This window comes from Limanda limanda, chromosome 23 (genome assembly GCF_963576545.1).
Source record: "Limanda limanda chromosome 23, fLimLim1.1, whole genome shotgun sequence".
In the NCBI taxonomy this organism is placed as follows: Eukaryota; Metazoa; Chordata; class Actinopteri; order Pleuronectiformes; family Pleuronectidae; genus Limanda; species Limanda limanda.
The window spans coordinates 831,869-853,452 of NC_083658.1; the positions used below are offsets into that span (position 1 = coordinate 831,869).

Here is a 21,584-nt window from a genome sequence, read left to right on the forward strand (position 1 = left end):
TCTAATGAATAATAAATAAACAGATTCAGTTTCAATGAGGAGATCGACAGCTGTCGGGGAAACCACTGGTCGTTCATTCAGCCTTGGACGGATGAGTGGATGGATGGATGGAGGAGTGGAGGAGTGGGTGGAGGAGTGGGTGGGTGGAGGAGTGGGTGGTCTCTCTGTCAGCAGCAGGTGTCTAGCTTCCCTCGTCCAAGGTGAACCTCCCCCGGTCAAGAGGCGTCTCAGTCTTTTGAGGAACAGGTCTCGTCCCTCTTGTTCTGGAATGACGACAAAAATCATCCATTTCCAGGTGAACGGGAAACTGGAGAAGGCCGAGTTCGGATCCGACTGCTCTGCTGCGGAGGTCGAAGGTGAGGGGGGGGGGGAGACGGAGCCTGAAGTCCGATGAGTCGCTCTCCGGGGGGGGGGGACCTCACACTCCTGATGTAGAGAAGTAAAGCTGCGTCTCATTCGCTGGCAGATTTAATGTGAGATGAACGAGTCGGCAGAAGGAAAGTGAAATGAAAAGTGTGAGATGGTTTCTGCTGCTGATTCTGTTTGAGGAGCCGAGCTCCATGTGTGTGTGACAGGTCCTCAGCTCAGAGAGCTTTGTCCTCAGCACCTGAAGACTCTTCACCTTGTCACACGACACTCTTCACCTTTGACTTGACAACAGAGAAAGAAGATTAGAACACAGATATATGTTAGGATAGTAGAACAGCTCCATGTTAGCAGATGGGACATGGACCAAAGAAGTTAAAAGATGGTTTCAGTCGTTTTATGAAGTTCTTCTCACTCCGATGTTGAATCTACGACCTAGAGTCTTGTAGAGAGAGAGAGAGACTTGAACTGGTCATCAAAGATCTGTTAATAAAGCTCTTATTGGTTCAGCCACTCGATACATCACTGATCTCATGACTCCTCTTCTGTCTCAAGGTCACTGAGGTCGTCCACACGTCTCCTTCAGTCTTACTTCTACTTTATCTCCTGTGTCTTTTGCTGCATGTTCCTCTTGCATCGTTAGTTATTCCATCATTTCACTACTTTCTTTGTGAGGATTTTAAATCACTTTGGTTCAAATCCTGTTGTTTTAAATGAGCTGAATAAATAAATTTGTTGTGAGTCAGACTTTAGAGTTTCTCTGATGTTGATATAACGAACGAATAATGAATAAATAAATGTGTGAAAACAACCAGAAGCTGAGGAACATGAGAGAAGATCCTGTTTTCACTGAAGCTGCAGAAATGATGAGTTCTTTCCGTGAGATGATTGAAAGTCTCTGGTTCTGCTGACTGTTCCTGGCTGTGTCGGTCAGATCTGTTCCGAGCGGCGGCGGAGGCGGGGCCTCACCACATCCTGAAGATGTACAACCGAGAGGGAACCGTGGTGAAGATCTCCCCCGGGCTGGAGGCCAACAGCAGGGAGTCGTTCTACCGGCTGGAGGTGGTGGCGTCCGACCTGCAGGGTGAGACCTCCTGCTTCTCCTCTCGTTGAGCTTCTGTAAGAACCTTCTGGATCTGAGTGAGTTCTGCCCGTGTGTCTGCAGGTGTGGCGAAGGCCTCGGACCTGGACGCCATGGAGGACAGGTGAGTTGGTCCTGAGCCGTGACTTCCTGCTGGTCACTTTGCAGACCATAGACATATATAAAGACTAGATGTCTCGTCTGCGTTGCCGGCCAACGGAGCCGGACGTCACCACATGGCGGCCATCTTGCTAGGGGGCAGCTCGCTCACCCATAACATTGTGTTGGTAAATAACCTTAAGTTACTCAATTTTCAACCGATTTTGAAACGGTCTGGTTTGTTATAAACGGCAGAGATGTAGTTATGACACTGCATAAATTATTAATTATTTTAGAAAATAACATAATTATTCATAAGTATGCAGTGTCATATCTACATCTCTGACGTTTATAACAAACCAGACCGTTTCAAAATCGATTGAAAATGGAGTAAGTTATGGTTATTTACCACTACTGTCGAACGAGACATCTAGTCTTTATATATGTCTATGGTGCAGACGACTCACTGTTGTGTCCTGCCTGCGTCTCCAGGCTTCACCAGCTGGAGAGCAGGGTCCTCCAGGACGTGGGGGGGGCGCCGGACATCATGAGCGAGCTGAAGATCCACGTGGACGAGTTCAAGAGGAAGCTGGAGGTTCGTCACATCTGATCCAGAGAACTCAGGAGAAACCACAGCTGCTGATCTGCTCCACAGGAAACTTTAGATTATTACATGATTCCAAAGCTGCAGAACTGGACATAGTTTCTCTATATTGTCATAAAAATCTAATGTATCTATCTCTATAATCTTGATAATAATAATAAACCAAGATAGAACCATATATCCAGGAGACTGTCCAGACCTTATTCTAACTTCTAGCAAATACAATCCAAGCAGAATGAAGTTAACGTGGTATGAGAAGTTGCTTCTCTCCTGTCAGAGCGTGGAGCACCTGAGCTGGATCGGTCTCTTCAAGGACGAGGACGGACACCAGCGTCTCGCCAAGTCCCCCCCGACGCCCAGGACGCCTCAGCTGAGCGTGCAGGAGGAACGCCAGCAGGTCCGCAGGAAGTTCCTCAACATCAGGTGACCTGGCACACACAGGAATCTGGGGAAAAGTGTAACGTCCCAGGACACCGGAGCTGAAGCTGTCTCTCTGTCTCTCTGTCTCTCTGTCTCTCTGTCTCACTGTCTCCTCTGTCTCACTGTCTCACTGTCTCCTCTGTCTCACTGTCTCCTCTGTCTCACTGTCTCACTGTCTCCTCTGTCTCACTGTCTCACTGTCTCACTGTCTCTCTCTCTCTCTCTCTCTCCTCTGTCTCCTCTGTCTCACTGTCTCTCTCCTCTGTCTCACTGTCTCCTCTGTCTCACTGTCTCACTGTCTCCTCTGTCTCCTCTGTCTCCTCTGTCTCCTCTGTCTCTCTGTCTCACTGTCTCACTGTCTCTCTGTCTCACTGTCTCTGTCTCACTGTCTCTGTCTCACTGTCTCCTCTGTCTCACTCTCTCCTCTGTCTCTCTGTCTCACTGTCTCTCTGTCTCTCTGTCTCTCTGTCTCACTGTCTCACTGTCTCTCTGTCTCTCTGTCTCACTGTCTCACTGTCTCTCTGTCTCTCTGTCTCACTGTCTCTCTGTCTCACTGTCTCTGTCTCACTGTCTCCTCTGTCTCACTCTCTCCTCTGTCTCACTGTCTCACTGTCTCTCTGTCTCTCTGTCTCTCTGTCTCTCTGTCTCACTGTCTCACTGTCTCTCTGTCTCTCTGTCTCACTGTCTCTCTGTCTCACTCTCTCTCTGTCTCTCTGTCTCACTGTCTCTCTGTCTCACTGTCTCACTGTCTCTCTGTCTCACTGTCTCTCTGTCTCCTCTGTCTCACTCTCTCCTCTGTCTCTCTGTCTCTCTGTCTCACTGTCTCTCTGTCTCTCTGTCTCACTGTCTCTGTCTCACTGTCTCTGTCTCACTGTCTCCTCTGTCTCACTCTCTCCTCTGTCTCTCTGTCTCACTGTCTCTCTGTCTCTCTGTCTCTCTGTCTCACTGTCTCACTGTCTCTCTGTCTCTCTGTCTCACTGTCTCACTGTCTCTCTGTCTCTCTGTCTCACTGTCTCTCTGTCTCACTGTCTCTGTCTCACTGTCTCCTCTGTCTCACTCTCTCCTCTGTCTCACTGTCTCACTGTCTCTCTGTCTCTCTGTCTCTCTGTCTCTCTGTCTCACTGTCTCACTGTCTCTCTGTCTCTCTGTCTCACTGTCTCTCTGTCTCACTCTCTCTCTGTCTCTCTGTCTCACTGTCTCTCTGTCTCACTGTCTCACTGTCTCTCTGTCTCACTGTCTCTCTGTCTCCTCTGTTTGTGATAATGAAGTAAAAGATGTGAAAGTCCCTCAAAGATCTTTGTGTTGTTTCTGTTGCAGCTCGCTGCAGCTGACAGAGGAAGTGAGCAAGCTTCTGAAGACCCCCATATTTGACAACTGGTGAGAACACACACACACACACAAACACACACAGACACACACAGACACACACAGACACACACAGACACACACAGACACACACAGACACACACTCTCCTCTCACACCTGCTCTCCTGGTGTCCAGGCAGTGGGAGGAGGCGGAGATGCTGGTCCTCCTCCAGCAGATGTTCACCAGCCTGGACTTCCTGACGGCGTTCCACATCGAGCTGGAGGTTCTGCAGAACTTCCTGTTCGAGGTCTACTGCCACTACAACAACATCCCGTTCCACAACTTCCAGCACGGCTTCTGTGTCACGCAGATGGTACGACACACACACACACACACACAGAGGAACCGCAGACCCACAACTCCTGTGTGAAGGCCTCAGATCCCAGATGTGTCCTGACCTCTTGTCTCCTGTGCAGATGTACGGCCTCATCTGGCTGACGGACGTCAGGAGCAAGTTGGGAAGAACCGAGCTGTTCATCATGTTGGCGTCGGCTCTGTGCCACGACCTCGACCATCCCGGCTACAGCAACGTCTACCAGGTCCCGTGCCTGTTCTCCTCCTCTCCACCAGGGGGCTGGTTCCTAATCCCTTTGTGTGTTTGCTCTTCTCCTCACAGATCAACGCTCAGACCGACTTGGCTCTGCGCTACAACGACATCTCACCGCTGGAGAACCACCACTGTGCCGTGGCCTTCGGGATCCTGGCCAAGGTACGAGACACATGACACGTTCAGATATTAAAACACTACACAAGCTACTGAGAAGCTCCATAAACACAAATATGACTCGAAAATACGTTGAAATCAAAACAATCCTGTAGAAAAAAACTCAGATTCACAATAAATTTAGGTTTTGGCAGAAAATATCCACAAATTTAATGCATCTCCATGATATTCTCAATTAAAACCAGTATTTTATGTAAATCTATCTAATGCAAAAAACATTGATATACTCAGAATTAAATAATAACAGTTTCTAAAGTAAATGAAATGAGTTTCTGTTGCAGCCCGAGTGCAACATCCTGAAGAACGTGAGCAGCGAGCAGTACAAACTCATCCGAGGAGGAATGATCAAGTACCACTTCTTCTCCTTCTTCTTCTTCTTCTTCTTTGTGTTACTCCCTTGTTTCCTCACCTTCTCTCTCATGGAACCATTGTGTTTGTGCAGATGTATCCTGGCCACCGACATGGCTCGACACAACGAGATCCTCAACCGGTTCAGGTCCATCCAGTCGGAGTTCAACTTCAGCAACAAGGAGCACAAGGAAGTGGTAAAGACAAGAACCTTGCACCTTCTGAAACCTTCTGAACGCTTCTGTCTCCATCACTTCATGACAGCTCTCACCCCTGGTTGTGCGTCTGCAGCTGATGAACATCCTGCTGAAGGTCAGCGACATCTCCAACGAGGCGCGGCCGATGGCGGTGGCCGAGCAGTGGCTGGACTGTCTGCTGCAGGAGTTCTTCAACCAGGTCGGTGGTGCTTCTCCTCACAGGAAGTGACTGGAGGATTCCCAGACTAGTGGTGATGAGAGGAATCATCTCCTTGTGTCAGATTTAAACACCCAGCTGTCATTTCATTCACACATCTGGATAAAAACAAGAAAAACATGCTAGGTCTTTACCATAGAAACGGAAATGGAAGGTGACAGAGTATAATTGAACCGAGTTTCTTTAGGTTGAATTCTCAGGATTACAGAATCAAACTCAAAGCTCTGATGGACGCGTGTTTGTTTCCCGTTGTCAGAGCGACAGAGAGAAACAGAAGGGACTTCCTGTGAGTCCCTTCATGGACCGGGACAAAGTCTCCAAACCGTCGTCTCAGACCAGCTTCATCCGGTTCGTGCTGCTGCCGCTGTACACTGAGATCTGCAAGATGTTCCCCTGTCTGGAGGTGAGACTCACAGCTGCTCTGCACACAGCAACACACACTACACACAGCAACACACACTACACACAGCAACACACACTACACACAGCAACACACACTACACACAGCAACACACACTACACACAGCAACACACACTACACACAGCAACACACACAACACACAGCAACACACACTACACACAGCAACACACACAACACACAGCAACACACACTACACACAGCAACACACACTACACACAGCAACACACACTTCATCACCAGAGCTTCGTCACCAGATCACTACTTTAAATATTCAGATTCATCAAGTCATATTTCCCTTTTTTATAAATGATTGTGCAGCAACATCTTCTGGAGCCGGTGCACACAGCCCTGGAGTATTACTCCGTCATGGAGAAGGCCAGCAGAGACGAGGAGGCCCCCCCGAAACCATGAGGAGGAGGAGGAGGAGGAGGAAGAAGACAAGAGGTGTTGCACATTCTGTCCAGATGTTTTTTCCAGATTTGTCAGTGTTATTCTTTGCATATTTTATTATAATATAAAACAAGCTGTAAGTTGATATTTTAAGTAAAAAAAATTAATTTACGGGAACAATTTTCTACTGTTTGTGTTTGCTTGTGTATTTGTTTCTATTTTAAATAAAGATATACAATAAATGTGTTCTCTTTTAGGACAAAACTCTTTTCATGTAGAAATGTAATGTGAAACAAAGTCAGTTCTGTGAAAAGAAGAAGACAAAGAGAATCATGTAGGAGGAGGAAGGAAGAAGGAAGAAGGAAGAAGAAGAAAGCTGTCCAGATGTTTTCATTAAGTCCGTTTTATTCTTTGCATATTTTATTATAATATAAAACAAGCTGTAAGTTGATATTTTAAGTAAAAGAAAATAATTTACGGGAACAATATTCTACCTTTGTTATTTGGCCTTTGTTTAAAAGTGTGTTTGTGTTTGCTTGTGTATTTGTTTCTACTTTAAATAAAGATATACAATAAATGTGTTCTCTTTTAGGACAACACTCTTTTCATGTAGAAATGTAAAGAACTCAATGTGAAACAAAGTCAGTTCTGTGAAAAGAAGACAAAAAAAATCGTGTAGGAGGAAGGAAGAAGAAGAAAGCTGTCCAGATGTTTTCATTAAGTCCATTTTATTCTTTGCATATTTTATTACAATATAAAACAAGTTGTAAGTTTATATTTTAAGTAAAAAATAATAATTTATGGGAACAATATTCTACCTTTGTTATTTGGCCTTTGTTTAAATGTGTGTTTGTGTTTGCTTGTGTATTTGTTTCTATTTTAAATAAAGATATACAATAAATGTGTTCTCTTTTAGGACAAAACTCTTTTCATGTAGAAATGTAAAGAAGTCAATGTGAAACAAAGTCAGTTCTGTGAAAAGAAGAAGACAAAGAGAATCATGTAGGAGGAGGAGGAGGAGGAGGAGGAAGAAGGAAGAAGAAGAGAGCTGTCCAGATGTTTTCATTAAGTCCGTTTTATTCTTTGCATATTTTATTATAATATAAAACAAGTTGTAAGTTGATATTTTAAGTAGAAAGCTTCAATTTACAGGAACAATATTCCACATTTGTTATTTGGCCTCTGTTTAAATGAGTGTTTGTGTTTTTGTTTCTACTTTAACTAAAGATATAAAAATTAATGTGATCTCTTAAAGGACAAAACTCTTTTCATGTAAAAGTGTAAAGAACTTTTGTGTTGAGGATGAATAACGACTCGGTTTTGAATTCACATTTAAAGAAACAAAGAAGAAGACAAAGAGAATCGTGTTTGTTCATCGTCTGCAGATGAACAGTTTTATTTTTCCATCACTTCATTTACAAAAACAAAAAGTGCAAACGTCCGTTTCCTGTTGGATTCATGGATCTGATAAATATTAGAGTTTAGACAAATAAAAAACAAGCAGATCTCAACACAACAGCGTGTTCCAGACAAAATGGACTTAAATTAGAGACGACAACAATAAATCTTCATTATATTTACACGGTTATTGAGTCCAGTACATTCTCGTAGCTTTTAAAAACACAACATTGATCGTTAGCTCGAGTGTTTTCTTCAGTTTAAGTTCCCTCAAAGTTTCCAGTTTGGATGAAGCAGCTCTGATCCGTGGAGGTTAGAACAAACAGGAGGAGTCACTACATGTGCCGTGGAGGAGCAGGAGACACACACATACACACACACACACACAGACACACAACTTTAAAGAGAAAGGTTTGTTCTTCAGTCTGTGGAGAAACACCAGCAGCTTCCTGGTCGTTTTACTTCACTTAAATAAAACTAATCTGACGACTTATTTAGCTTTAGATTCGAAGTCGACAGATTTACTGGATCATCAGTTATACAGTCAGTTTAACTTGAGCTTATTTTATCATTTATGCAACCAACTTGTCATCAAGGCCCCGCCTACACGTGGGAGACACTGGGTCGTCGGTTCTAACCAGCAGGTTCACTGGTTGGAACTGGTTTGGCTCCAATATGAAGCTTTTGATCCAGAAATGTGTCATCTGGTGAAGATCTTATATGGAGACAGATCCACCACCAGGGTTTTTATTCTGGATATTTAGGGACGGAGATATTCTGAGTTTCTGTTTCCGTTTTGTTTTAGTCTTTCTGTTCAGAGGAAAACCCTCCAGCTGATTGAGAGACTGGAAAACAGAGATTATAATCTGGAGTGTTGGATTTTCTTCTTCCTCAGATTGTAAACATGTTCTCGTGTGTGTATCATCACCGGTAACGATCCACACATCTGATCCATGTGTGTGTGTAGAGGCCTTGATGAGAAACATTAATATCTGTGTTTCTGCAGAGAATCAGACTAAATCACATTTAAGGCTTTTTTACCTTTTGACACAAAGAAAAGACAGAAAGAGAAACGAGTTCAGGTCAAACAACAGACTCATTAAAATGAACATTGATATGAACGTTAATATAAATATGGCAGCAACATGGAAAATAACACAAAGTGCAACAGTCCCAAATGAAACCAGGGTTCTACAGTAAAGACAACTGGTCCCAGAACAGCTTGTTTTCTTGTACCTTTTCACAAACCTACATATTATTTGATTGGAGGAATCCGACCACAGATTAATTTCTCTCATTTCATCTCGATACTGAAATCTTCTCTTTACCAACTCGTGAGTTTGAGCCGAGTCACTAAACGCTGACTCAGCGCTTCAGGCTTCATGTTAAGATTATTAGAAATGATTTGAACTCTCCAGTCCTGTGATTGTTCCCTGAAGCTTCACTAACAGATTTAAACTCTTCAGTCTCAGCTCTTCCCTTGAGGGTCACTTTCTCAATGTGTTATTTAAACTAGCAGCACCAAACAAAACCATAGAAGAAGAAACGGACACAACGTGTGGCAACGAGACGCTTTTCTTTGTTTCACTCGACGGCAGCGGAGACGATCAGGAAGTTTTTAAAATCTCCTCCGACTCGTTTCCCTGCGTCTTCGGACGTGTGAGGGTTTGAAATGTGTTGATACGAATAAAAGAGTCCGTCCCCCGGCGGCGTGGAACTGAAACACGCCGAGCGGCGCCGTGGACTTGCCTGTCAGGAGGTGGGGGGGGGGTTCACGTATCTACGCCGCCGCTAGTTGAACATGATGGACTCTGGATCCTGGTTCATCATCTGAGCCATGTGGCGCAGGACGTCCTTCTTGGTGATGATGCCGAGGAGACGCCTGTGAACAGAGGTCAGAGGTCAGAGGTCACTGGGACCCTGGTGAAGGTATTTAAACCACTTGTCAGAACAGGTGAGTGTTTGTCGCGGTGGTCTTACCCGCTCCTGGTGACCAGGCACTGCCGCAGCCCCAGCTTACGGAAGATGTCGACCACGGTCTCCATGGGGGTGTGGTCTGTGACGGTGAACGGGCTGAGGTTCAGGATGCGTCGCAGCTTCAGCGGCTGCGGGTCGCTCGCCGGCAGCTGAGGAGCGTCCTCGGTGAAGTAGACCACGGAGCTGCTCACCACGCCGTCCTGCTTCTGACGAGCCGTTTCTGTTCGGATAGAAAACATTTGTACATTTAAACAACTTGATTTCTACGACATTTAACGGCGTGGAAACTGGTTCAAACGGGTTCGAGCGTCTTACTGATGGCGAGCGTGAGATCTCGGCGCTGGACGAAGCCGATCAGCCGCTCCGACTCCCGGGACACGACCACGGGGAAGCCGTTGTAATCCGTGTCTTTGATCAGCGTCTCCACGTCCTCCACCGTGGTGCTGTCCTGCGTGAGCACGGCGAGGGGGGGGTCGCTCCGGCGCGGCCGCATCACGTCGGTGGCGAGCGTGCGGTGGGTGAACTCGTCCCGGACGTCCAGGTAGGGGTATCCGTTGAGCTGGATGTGCGACTCGTAGATCCCCTCCTTCCCGAAGGCGTCGGCCACCCACTTGCTGGTGACGGCGGCCGCCATGAGGGGCACGATGTACTCCAGCCCCCCCGTGAGCTCGAACATGATGACCACCAGGGACACGGTCATCCTGGTCACTCCCCCTAGAGCAACGCCATCTCCACGGGTCAGACACACGACATGGAACAGATACAAGGACTCAGCGGAGGTCTACTCACCCAGACAGGCGGCGGCGCCCACCATGGCGTAGAGTCCCGGCGTGACGCAGTCGGCGCCCGGGCGGCACCAGTTCCTGAAGATGATCCAGTCGTGGTGGTGGTACGCCATCTGCTCCACCGCGATGCCGACGATCCGCCCGGCGATGGCTCCGACCGCCATGCTGGGGATGAAGAGACCCGACGGGATCTGGACAGGAAGAGGAAACATCAGGAAAAGGACTGAAGGACGAACTCTTCCTCCTCGTCTTCCTCGTACCGACCTTCATGCCGAAGGTGAAGATGGTGATGACGATCTTGAAGACCAGGGCGAGGGCGAGCTGCCACAGGGCGTTGTAGACGCCGGGCCCGGCCGGGCGGTCCGGGATGTCGTCCACCGGGCGGCTCATGTTGGGGTTGTTGATGTAGTCACACAGCTGCGAGGACTCCAGGGCGCCGCAGTCGTTGAAGAGCTCCGAGATCAGCTCGCTGGTGCTGCGCCGCGTGTACGGGTTGGGGAACGCCAGCACGGCGGTGATGGCCGTCACGGCGATGACCTCCAGCACCGGGTACTTCCCCAGCTGGGTGGTCTTCCTCCGCCGGCACCAGGCGATGTTGGCGCGGATGAAGAGGGTCCCCCAGAGACCCCCGAACACGCCCAGCAGGATGAAGGGCACCAGCTCCGCCATGTACCACGGCGTGTGGTACTCCACGTAGAACAGCACCAGCCGGCTGTTGCCAAACGGGTTGATGGCGCGCAGCGTGAAGGCGGCGACCAGCGCGGCGAAGAACGAGCGCCACAGAGTCTTCAGAGGGAAATAATAACTGACCTGCAGGAGAGAGGGAGGAGCCACCACGGGAAATGAGATCTCAACGACAGGAAGTAGTGGAGTGACACCTGTCACCATGGTAACCAGGAGTTGGCAAAGCCTGGTGAGCATTTCACCTTTTTTTGATTAAAAGCTTTTGAGGGTTTGGAGGAAAAATACTTTTTCTTCCTGTTCTCTTGAACCTGGACAGAGAAGAATGAACTCACCTCTTCCAGACTGAAGAGAACTCCTCCTATCGGGGCGCCGAACGCCACCGAGACTCCGGCTGCGGCGGCGGCGGATAAAACCTGATGGACACAGAAAAACAACATTTACCTCCAGATGTTTCCTCAAAGCTTTCACGTTTCAAATCAAAACCTCCATTTCTCCTTCTCTCTGCCTGTGATCTCGTACCTCTCGCCGCTTGCCCTCGTTCTTGCTGTACTTGGAGAAGAGGCTGCAGAACAGGTTCCCGCAGCAGCACGCCACGTGCACCAGAGGCCCCTCCTTCCCGAGGCTGAGGCCCGACGACACCGCCAGCACCAGCGTCACCGTCTTGATCAGCAGCGTCCACTTCCCCAGGTAACCACGGATGATGAAGCCGCTGAGGATCGTCTTGATCTGAACAAACAACCAGAACATCTGTCAGGACTAGGGTTGCAAAGGGGCGGAAAGTTTCCAGTAAATTTCTGGAAACTTTCCACGGGAAGTTAAGCTCAGGAATTTTGAAAAAAAAAAAATATGCAAATTAAACGCTGAGCAATAAAAACATCATTCAAAACTCTATTTTAAAGATGTATGGAACGTTGAGTTTCAACCCTCCACTGGTCATTCTTCCATCACATGCACAGATAACTCCCAGCATGCTTCACTCTACAGCAGGGCTACTGAGGCCTGCTGTAGAGTGAAGGACTAGTCAGGTAAGTTTCCATGATATTACTGGGAAAATATATTAGCATGCTGATTGAGGATTGTTCATCTGTTCATCTAGACTATTTCCATTCATTTATCCATCAATTGTAAAATATGTTTACAGACGATTCCAATTGTTTGGCTAACTATTTATATCTCTGGCATTGCATTAGTGTTTTTTTACAAACTTTGTTCTCATCTTATTCTACAGAACAATGCCACGTGCACTATCTCATGTGTGGAGACATTTCCCCCCATCCAATGTAGAAGGAAAGGCTGTGTACATTTGCAAATACTGTGCAAAGACCTATGTTAAGAATGACACAACGATGCAGAAGCATATAGTCAAGTGCCCAAAGTTTCCTCAGGGCTCAAATCAGCCTATGACACAACTAAATGTTGATATTTATGTCTGTATATGACAAGGTCAATACAGTTAGTATAAATTACCCACAACATTTCCAGTTTATTCCCGTTAATTCCCGTTAATTCCCGTTAATTCCCGTTAATTCCCGTTAATTCCCGTTAATTCCCATGGGAAGTTTCCAGCTTTGAATATTCCCAGAATTTTGCGACCCTAGTCAGGACCAGCAGATGTTGATCTGATCTTCTACCTCATGAACATCAGTGTGGGTCTCACCTCTGGGATCCCGGAGCCGCAGGCGTACGGAGCGAAGACTCTCACCAGGGACACGGCGGTCAGGGAGAAGGACAACGCCCACAGGACGTACAGGAAGTAGTTCAGCAGGTACGCTCCGGCGCCCTGGGACACGGAGAGAAGACGTGTTTCTACATGTTGTGATCATACAGATATTACAAAGATAAAGGTGTGTTTATTTGTGTTGTTGTATTCTGGAGGGGGCTGGGTCTCACATCAGCATGGCCGGTCATCAGCTCCGCCCACTTCTGCCACTGCGGACACTTGTCCCGGTCCTCGAAGGTGGTCTCGTTGGACGTCCAGCAGCACTGCTCGTGGCTGTACCAGAACGCCGACAGGCACACGCCCTCCTTCAGGTCGGTCATCCAGTCCACCGCCAGGTCGATGACGCCCGCCAGCGTACCTGAGGAGAGGGGGAGGAGTCACACGGGAGGAGTCGCGTGGTCGGCCCGGTCCAAGATCAGTTCAGGCTCCGTCCTTTCTGTCTATTCACACATTTCTCAAACCGCTCTGTGATTTAACAAAAGTCTGATTTGTGACCATGAGAGTGTGTTTGTGATATGTGAACATTAGAGATGATTGACAGTTGGTTTCTCTGTGACATCATCATCTGTGACATCATCATCACCAGCAGCGGCGTGCGTCTGACCTGAGAGCAGCCCGATGAGCAGCATCACCACCCAGCCCGACCAGGCGTCCAGCAGAGACTTGATCAGCTCCCAGAACGACTCTTTACTCTTACTGGTGATCTGAGGACAAACAGGAGGTCACACTCGGATCAGTTCTGCTGCTCGTGGTCGTCATTAGGGACGGGAATCAGGAATCAGCAGAGACCTCCCGATACGATACTATCACGATACTTAGCTGGCGATACGATATGTATTGCGATTCGATATTACGATTTCCTGCGATTTCTTTTGGTTTTTTTTTTTTTTAAATACTGGACCATGGAAAAATGTTGAATCATTCCTTCAAATACAACACAGTCAGATTCACTTAGAACTTTACAAGTTTTATTTCAAATATTAACATTAACTTAATGACTGCCGAGCAGCCAATAGAGAAAATAAATAAAAATGTTCCCTATTATTGTATAGCCCCTGTCAACTGCACACAAACTGACAGATTAAGAAATGTAAGCCACTTAGGCTACTTTTAAACAATAAATAAAAGGTAAATTAAATAGAATGAATTAAAGTTTACTTAAAATATAAACTTTGAAATAAACAAAAAGTAGCTATTGTTGTTTGCATGTAGGCGATGCAAAGCTAGTGCTTGGGTGTGTTTAGATTCTTGTGCAAAAACAAGAGCTGGTCAACTTGCCCCCCCCCCCCCCCCCCCATATATCCCCCCAGGTATAAACCAATAAATAAGTTATATATATATATTTTTAAAAATCGATTTTGGAGGCAGCATGGTGATTTAAAATCGTCATTCACAAGAATCGTGATTCGTAACTGAACCGATTTTTTCCCCCGTCCCTAGTCATCATGTTCACTTCCTCTTCCTTTCATCTCCTCCTCCTCCTCTTCCTCTTCCCTCTCCTCCTCCTCTTCCTCCTCCCTCTCCTCCTCCTCTTCCTCCTCCCTCTCCTCCTCCTCTTCCTTTCTCCTCCTCCCTCTCCTCCTGCTCCTCCTCCTCCTCCTCTCCTCTTCCTCCTCCTGCTCCTCCTCTTCCTCCCTCTCCTCCTCCTCCTCCCTCTCCTCCTCTTTCTCCTCCTGCTCCTCCTCCTCTTCCTCTCCTCTTCCTCTTCCTGCTCCTCCTCTTCCTCCTCCTCCTCCTCCTCTTCCTCCTCCCCCCTCTCCTCCTCTTCCTGCTCTCCTCCTCCTCCCTCTCCTCTCTCCTCCCTCTCTTCCTCCTCACCATCCTCCTCCTCATCCACCTCCTCCTCCTCCTCCTCATCCTCCTGCCTCTCCTCATCTCCTCCTCCCTCTCCTCATCTCCTCCCTCCTCTCCCTCTCCTCCTCCTCCTCCTCCTCCCTCTCCTCCTCCTCCTGCTCCTCCTACATTGCGGTGTCGGTCTGTGTCTCTGCTCTTCTCCCTCTCCTCCTGCTCCTCCTCCTCCTCCTCTCCCTCTCCTCCTCCTCCTCCTCCTCCTACTCCTCCCTCTCCTCCTCCTCCCTCTCCTCCTCCTCCTCCTCCTCCACCTCTCCTCCTCCTCCCTCTCCTCCTCCTCCTGCTCCTCCTGCTCCTCCTCCTGCTCCTCGTCCTACCTTGCGGTGTCGGTCTGTGTCTCTGGACTTCCTCCTCTCCCTCTCCTCCCTCTCTTCCTCCTGCTCCTCCTCCTCCTCCTCCTCCCTCTCCTCCTCCTCCTGCTCCTCCTACCTTGCGGTGTCGGTCAGTGTCTCTGCTCTTCTCCCTCTCATCCTCTTCCTCCTCCTCCCTCTTCTCCCTCTCCTCCCTCTCCTCCTCCTCCTCCTCCCTCTCTCCTCCTCCTCCTCCTCCTACCTTGCGGTGTCGGTCAGTGTCTCTGCTCTTCTCCCTCTCCTCCTCCTCCTCCCTCTCCTCCTCCTCCTCCTGCTCCTCCTCCTGCTCCTCCTCCTACCTTGCGGTGTCGGTCTGTGTCTCTGCTCTTCTCCCTCTCCTCCTCCTCCTCCCTCTCCTCCTCCTCCTCCCTCTCCCTCTCCTCCCTCTCCTCCTCCTCCTCCTGCTCCTCCTCCTCCTGCTCCTCCTACCTTGCGGTGTCGGTCTGTGTCTCTGCTCTTCTCCCTCTCCTCCTCCTCCTCCCTCTCCTCCTCCTCCTCCCTCTCCCTCTCCTCCCTCTCCTTCTCCTCCTCCTGCTCCTCCTCCTCCTGCTCCTCCTCCTACCTTGCGGTGTCGGTCTGTGTCTCTGCTCTTCTCCCTCTCCTCCCTCTCCTCCTCCTCCTCCCTCTCCTCCCTCACCTCCTCCTCCTCCTCCTCCTGCTCCTCCCTCTCCTCCTCCTCCTCCCTCTCCTCCCTCTCCTCCTCCCTCTCCTCCTCTCTCCTCCTCCTCCTCCTGCTCCTCCTCCTACCTTGCGGTGTCGGTCAGTGTCTCTGCTCTTCTCCCTCTCCTCCTCCTCCTCCCTCTCCTCCTCCTCCTCCTCCTCCTCCTGCTCCTCCTCCTGCTCCTCCTCCTACCTTGCGGTGTCGGTCTGTGTCTCTGCTCTTCTCCCTCTCCTCCCTCTCCTCCTCCTCCTCCTCCTCCTCCCTCTCCCTCTCCTCCTCCCTCTCCTCCTCCTCCTCCTGCTCCTCCTCCTGCTCCTCCTCCTACCTTGCGGTGTCGGTCTGTGTCTCTGCTCTTCTCCCTCTCCTCCTCCCTCTTCCTCCTCCTCCCTCTCCTCCTCCCTCTCCTCCTCCTCCTCCTCCTCCCTCTCCTCCTCCCTCTCCTGCTCCTCCTCCTGCTCCTCCTCCTACCTTGCGGTGTCGGTCTGTGTTTCTGCTCTTCTCCCTCTCCTCCTGCTCCTCCCTCTCCTCCTCCTCCTCCTCCTCCTCCTGCTCCTCCTCCTCCTCCTGCTCCTCCTACCTTGCGGTGTCGGTCTGTGTCTCTGCTCTTCTCCCTCTCTTCCTCCCTCTCCTCCTCCCTCTCCTCCTCTCCCTCTTCTCCCTCTCCTCCTCCTCCCTCTCCTCCTCCTGCTCCTCCTCCCTCTCTCCTCCTCCTCCTCCTCCTGCTCCTCCTACCTTGCGGTGTCGGTCTGTGTCTCTGCTCTTCTCCCTCTCTTCCTCCCTCTCCTCTTCCTCCCTCTCCTCCCTCTCCTCCTCCTCCCTCTCCTCCTCCTCCTCCTCCTCCTCTCCTCCTCCTCCTCCTGCTCCTCCTCCTACCTTGCGGTGTCGGTCTGTGTCTCTGCTCTTCTCCCTCTCCCTCTCCTCCTCCTCCCTCTCCTCCCTCTCCTCCTCCTCCCTCTCCTCCCTCTCCTCCTCCCTCTCCTCCTCCTCCTCCTCCTCCTCCTGCTCCTCCTCCTGCTCCTCCTCCTACCTTGCGGTGTCGGTCTGTGTCTCTGCTCTTCTCCCTCTCCTCCTCCCTCTCCCTCTTCCTCCTCCTCCTCCTCCTGCTCCTCCTCCTCCTCCTCCTACCTTGCGGTGTCGGTCTGTGTCTCTGCTCTTCTCCCTCTCCTCCTCCCTCTCCCTCTTCCTCCTCCTCCTCCTCCTCCTCCTCCTCCCTCTCCTCCTCCTCCCTCTCCTCCTCCCTCTCCTCCTCCTCCTCCTCCTCCTCCTCCTCCTCCTGCTCCTCCTCCTCCCTCTCCTCCTCCTCCCTCTCCTCCTCCCTCTCCTCCTGCTCCTCCCTCTCCTCCTCCTCCCTCTCCCTCTCCTCCTCCTCCTCTCCTCTCCTCCTCCTCCCTCTCCTCCTCCTCCTCCTCCTCCCTCTCCTCCCTCTCCTCCTCCTCCTCCTCCTCCTCCTCCTCCCTCTCCTCCTCCTCCTGCTCCTCCTCCACCTCCTCCTACCTTGCGGTGTCGGTCTGTGTCTCTGCTCTTCTCCCTCTCCTCCCTCTCCTCCTCCTCCTCCTCCTCCTCCCTCTCCCTCTCCTCCTCCCTCTCCCTCTCCTCCTCCTCCTCCTGCTCCTCCTCCTGCTCCTCCTCCTACCTTGCGGTGTCGGTCTGTGTCTCTGCTCTTCTCCCTCTCCTCCTCCCTCTTCCTCCTCCTCCCTCTCCTCCTCCCTCTCCTCCTCCTCCTCCTCCTCCCTCTCCTCCTCCCTCTCCTGCTCCTCCTCCTGCTCCTCCTCCTACCTTGCGGTGTCGGTCTGTGTTTCTGCTCTTCTCCCTCTCCTCCTGCTCCTCCCTCTCCTCCTCCTCCTCCTCCTCCTCCTGCTCCTCCTCCTCCTCCTGCTCCTCCTACCTTGCGGTGTCGGTCTGTGTCTCTGCTCTTCTCCCTCTCTTCCTCCCTCTCCTCCTCCCTCTCCTCCTCCTCCCTCTCCTCCTCCTGCTCCTCCTCCCTCTCTCCTCCTCCTCCTCCTCCTGCTCCTCCTACCTTGCGGTGTCGGTCTGTGTCTCTGCTCTTCTCCCTCTCTTCCTCCCTCTCCTCTTCCTCCCTCTCCTCTTCCTCCCTCTCCTCCCTCTCCTCCTCCTCCCTCTCCTCCTCCTCCTCCTCCTCCTCTCCTCCTCCTCCTCCTGCTCCTCCTCCTACCTTGCGGTGTCGGTCTGTGTCTCTGCTCTTCTCCCTCTCCCTCTCCTCCTCCTCCCTCTCCTCCCTCTCCTCCTCCTCCCTCTCCTCCCTCTCCTCCTCCCTCTCCTCCTCCTCCTCCTCCTCCTCCTGCTCCTCCTCCTGCTCCTCCTCCTACCTTGCGGTGTCGGTCTGTGTCTCTGCTCTTCTCCCTCTCCTCCCTCCCTCTCCTCTCCTCTCCTCTCCCTCTCCTCCCTCTCCTCCTCCTCCTCCCTCTCCTCCTCCTCCTCCTCCTCCTCCTCCTGCTCCTCCTCCTCCTCCTCCTACCTTGCGGTGTCGGTCTGTGTCTCTGCTCTTCTCCCTCTCCTCCTCCCTCTCCCTCTTCCTCCTCCTCCTCCTCCTCCTCCTCCCTCTCCTCCTCCTCCCTCTCCTCCTCCCTCTCCTCCTCCTCCTCCTCCTCCTGCTCCTCCTCCTCCCTCTCCTCCTCCTCCCTCTCCTCCTCCCTCTCCTCCTGCTCCTCCCTCTCCTCCTCCTCCCTCTCCCTCTCCTCCTCTCCTCTCCTCCTCCTCCCTCTCCTCCTCCTCCTCCTCCTCCCTCTCCTCCCTCTCCTCCTCCTCCTCCTCCTCCTCCTCCTCCCTCTCCTCCTCCTCCTCCTCCTCCTCCTCCTCCTCCTCCCTCTCCCTCTTCCTCCTCCTCCTCCTCCTCCTCCTCCTCCTCCTCCTCCCTCGCCTCCTCCTCCTCCTCCACCTCCCTCTCCTCCTCCTCCTCCTGCTCCTCCTCCTGCTCCTCCTCCTCCCTCTCCTCCCTCTCCTCCTCCTCCTCCCTCTCCTCCTCCCTCTCCTCCTCCTCCTCCTCCTCCTCCTCCTCCTCCCTCTCCTCCTCCTCCCTCTCCTCCTCCTCCTCCTCCTCCTGCTCCTCCTCCACCTCCTCCTACCTTGCGGTGTCGGTCTGTGTCTCTGCTCTTCTCCCTCAGCCAGTCGATGGTGTGGAAGTCCTCGTACGTCCCCACGTCAGGAAACGGTTCGTCCAGGAAGTCCATCAGGTTCCCGGCGCCGTTCATCTCCTCGGTGGGCGTGGCACTGCTGGCGCCTGACGGACACACACACGTGGTTTAAACACTGAGATCAAAGGATGGTGGGGGGGTGTTGGTCTTCAATGACATGAAAACTTCATCAAGACTTTAGAACCAGATGATGTCATGAGGTTAACCTCCACCCCCCCCACCTGCTGATGACATCATCTCTCTAAAGCTGCAGGAAACTGGATCTTTCATCTCAGTTCTTCTTCACTTATTCTACAATATTCTGACAAATAATAATAATAATGACAAATGCAATAGAAATGTCTTTGAATATGTTTAATATGAAAAACCAGAGAATTTCTGATTTAATTCATTTAAAAGAACAAAAAGACCTTTGAGCAGATCTTGATTATTTAAATAAAATGTATTGATCAGTTATCAGATTGATTAAAATCACCTTTATGAGAATGAACTGATCAGATTAATAGAAAATACAGCAGCAATAATAATAATGTTCAGTTAAATAAATAAATAATAACTTGATGATGATGATCTGAAACTTGTCAGGATCGTTTATCGATGAACTATCGATCAGATATTTAAATGGTTGTTAAATGAGCTTTGATTCAAACTGAATCAGCTCAGAACATAAATCTGACACTAGCCATGTTTACGTTAGCATGCTAAGCTAGCTGTAGCATTAGCTTCTCCTGCTGCAGCTGCGCAGAAGACAGAGTTTTACCTTCTTCTCCGGCCTCCATGTTTCCGTCCGGCCGCAGACTCAGATACCAACACGTTACTAATATAATAAACACGTTACATAAAGTGCAACATCGCTGCTTTCTATATTTACGCGTTATTAGAGCGCAGCAGCGTCACAGCTAGCCTCAGCAGCTGCGGGAAGTATCGCGAGAGGTGGGAAATCTCGCGTTGGTATGTAGTGGACACAAAGATCGTCTGGGAAAGAGAGGACTCACCCGACATGTAAAATCCACAGACTGTGTGTATAGATAGATAGATAGATAGATAGATAGATAGATAGATAGATAGATAGATAGATAGATAGATAGATAGATAGATAGATAGATAGATAGATAGATAGATAGATAGATAGATAGATAGATAGATAGATAGATAGATAGATAGATAGATAGATAGATAGATAGATAGATAGATAGATAGATAGATAGATAGATAGATAGATAGATAGATAGATAGATAGATAGATAGATAGATAGATAGATAGATAGATAGATTACTTTATTCATCCCAGAAGGGAAATTAAGTCGTCATAGCAGCCGGTAAATTTGAATACAATAAAATACAATACAATAGAATAAAATAAAACATATTGAGGTAGAAAGAATAAAAACAGAAACACAAGATAAATACGTAGATAAGGTGCAGTGGCAAGATGATGGTAATAGTACTGATGATATGATGGTAATGTTATTGTTAGACAGTATATAAAAATAGTACAGTATATATAGGATATAATATTACATGATATATATTTATATATGATAGTAATTATACCAATATAATAGCAGTATATAGTAATAATGGCAGCAACAGTATATATAATAATAATAGTAGTAATAATATAATAATTATAATTATAATTATAACATGTACACATCGGCTTGGAGTCTATATACACATGTATAAATATGTGTATATAGACTTATGTATACAAAGAATATACAGAGAGTATGATATAATATATGATATATTGGAGAGGTATAAATATAAGTATTTGACTATACAATAGGCAGTGTTGGGAAGGATACTTTCAAAACGTATTCCGTTACAGAATACAGAATACATGCCCAAAAATGTAATCTGTAACGTATTCCATTACATTAACTAATATGAGTAACGTATTCTGAATACTTGGAATACTTCCGGTTTGTATTGCATTTTTTAAGTGTATGATTGCGGCGTTGTTATAGTCAGTGGAGCAGCAGCAGTTTAAACTCTCTCTCCACCGATGCTGCGGGCCCGCTGGATGTCCGGCTCCCATCCTCTCCCACCTCTGTGCCGGCCCCACCGGACGCTGAAGGACCCCCCCCCCCCCCCTGCGCCAAGGCTGCCTCGCGCAGTGCAGCGATCGTTTCGGCGTCGAGTCTATTTTTTTTTTCGCTTGATGCGAGCGTATCGCTCCAGGAAACACACTGAAAAATGATTTTAAACGATATTGATGACATTTTATATGATATAAATGATAAAGCATGCATCCCATAGTTTGTATTCCCCTTCTGTTGTCCTGGAGTTTTAATTTTACCAATTTTACCAATCACATTATTAAATGCCCCCCTCTGCCCATCCACTACAGACACACAAGCAGTCATAAAGATAAAAAGAGAGGGGGGGGGGGGGGCGGAGAATACGTAATTTACCCTCGACACCCGACATTGAACGGAGCAAACAGCGGAGAAGTTCTTGAAGATAGATGACATTAAATTGGGACGCTGTTGCAGTTAATGTTGGAGCAACAAGTGAACATATGCTTTTATACTACTGGGTCAACGGGTGATATTATTAGCGCTGCCCGGCGCTTCAGCGTCCGGTGTGAACCCGGCGTGCCTCGCTGGTCTCCTGCAGAGCCATGACAGCGGAGCTCTGGAAGCGCAGGTCGGTCTTCTCTCACCAGGCGCTGGAAGGGCAGCTTGCGGATCAGCAGCTCCGTAGATTCCTGGTTGCGACGGAACTCTCTCAGAGCCTCGGTCCCGGGCCTGTGTCCCGAGCCGGTCGC

The 21,584-nt window shown here is 49.4% G+C and overlaps 1 protein-coding gene and 1 pseudogene across 1 annotated transcript; one reads left to right on the forward strand and one right to left on the reverse strand.

Moving 5' to 3' along the window:
• The first annotated feature begins 268 nt into the window (after positions 1-268).
• Positions 269-8,472, forward strand: LOC132996959 (high affinity cGMP-specific 3',5'-cyclic phosphodiesterase 9A-like; annotated as a pseudogene).
• On the reverse strand, positions 7,596-19,726 carry LOC132996791 (H(+)/Cl(-) exchange transporter 4). Its single transcript, XM_061067153.1, has 12 exons — positions 19,572-19,726; positions 18,743-18,897; positions 13,402-13,501; positions 12,968-13,155; positions 12,735-12,857; positions 11,597-11,803; positions 11,410-11,490; positions 10,658-11,203; positions 10,398-10,584; positions 9,924-10,322; positions 9,612-9,828; positions 7,596-9,513 (listed from the first exon to the last, which is right to left on the reverse strand). The coding sequence occupies exons 1-12, from the start codon at positions 19,588-19,590 to the stop codon at positions 9,423-9,425; spliced, it is 2,313 nt and encodes a 770-aa protein (XP_060923136.1). The 5' UTR covers positions 19,591-19,726; the 3' UTR covers positions 7,596-9,422.
• Between the last annotated feature and the right edge of the window lie 1,858 nt (positions 19,727-21,584).

What these genes read in the sequence shown, in the direction of transcription:
- LOC132996791 (XM_061067153.1), bottom strand. An exon ending in TCTTCACCTTCGGCATGAAG is followed by an intron (nt 10,585 to 10,657) that starts GTCGGTACGAGG and finishes CTTCCTGTCCAG; the next exon opens with ATCCCGTCGGGTCTCTTCAT. An exon ending in AGATCTCACGCTCGCCATCA is followed by an intron (nt 9,829 to 9,923) that starts GTAAGACGCTCG and finishes CTATCCGAACAG; the next exon opens with AAACGGCTCGTCAGAAGCAG.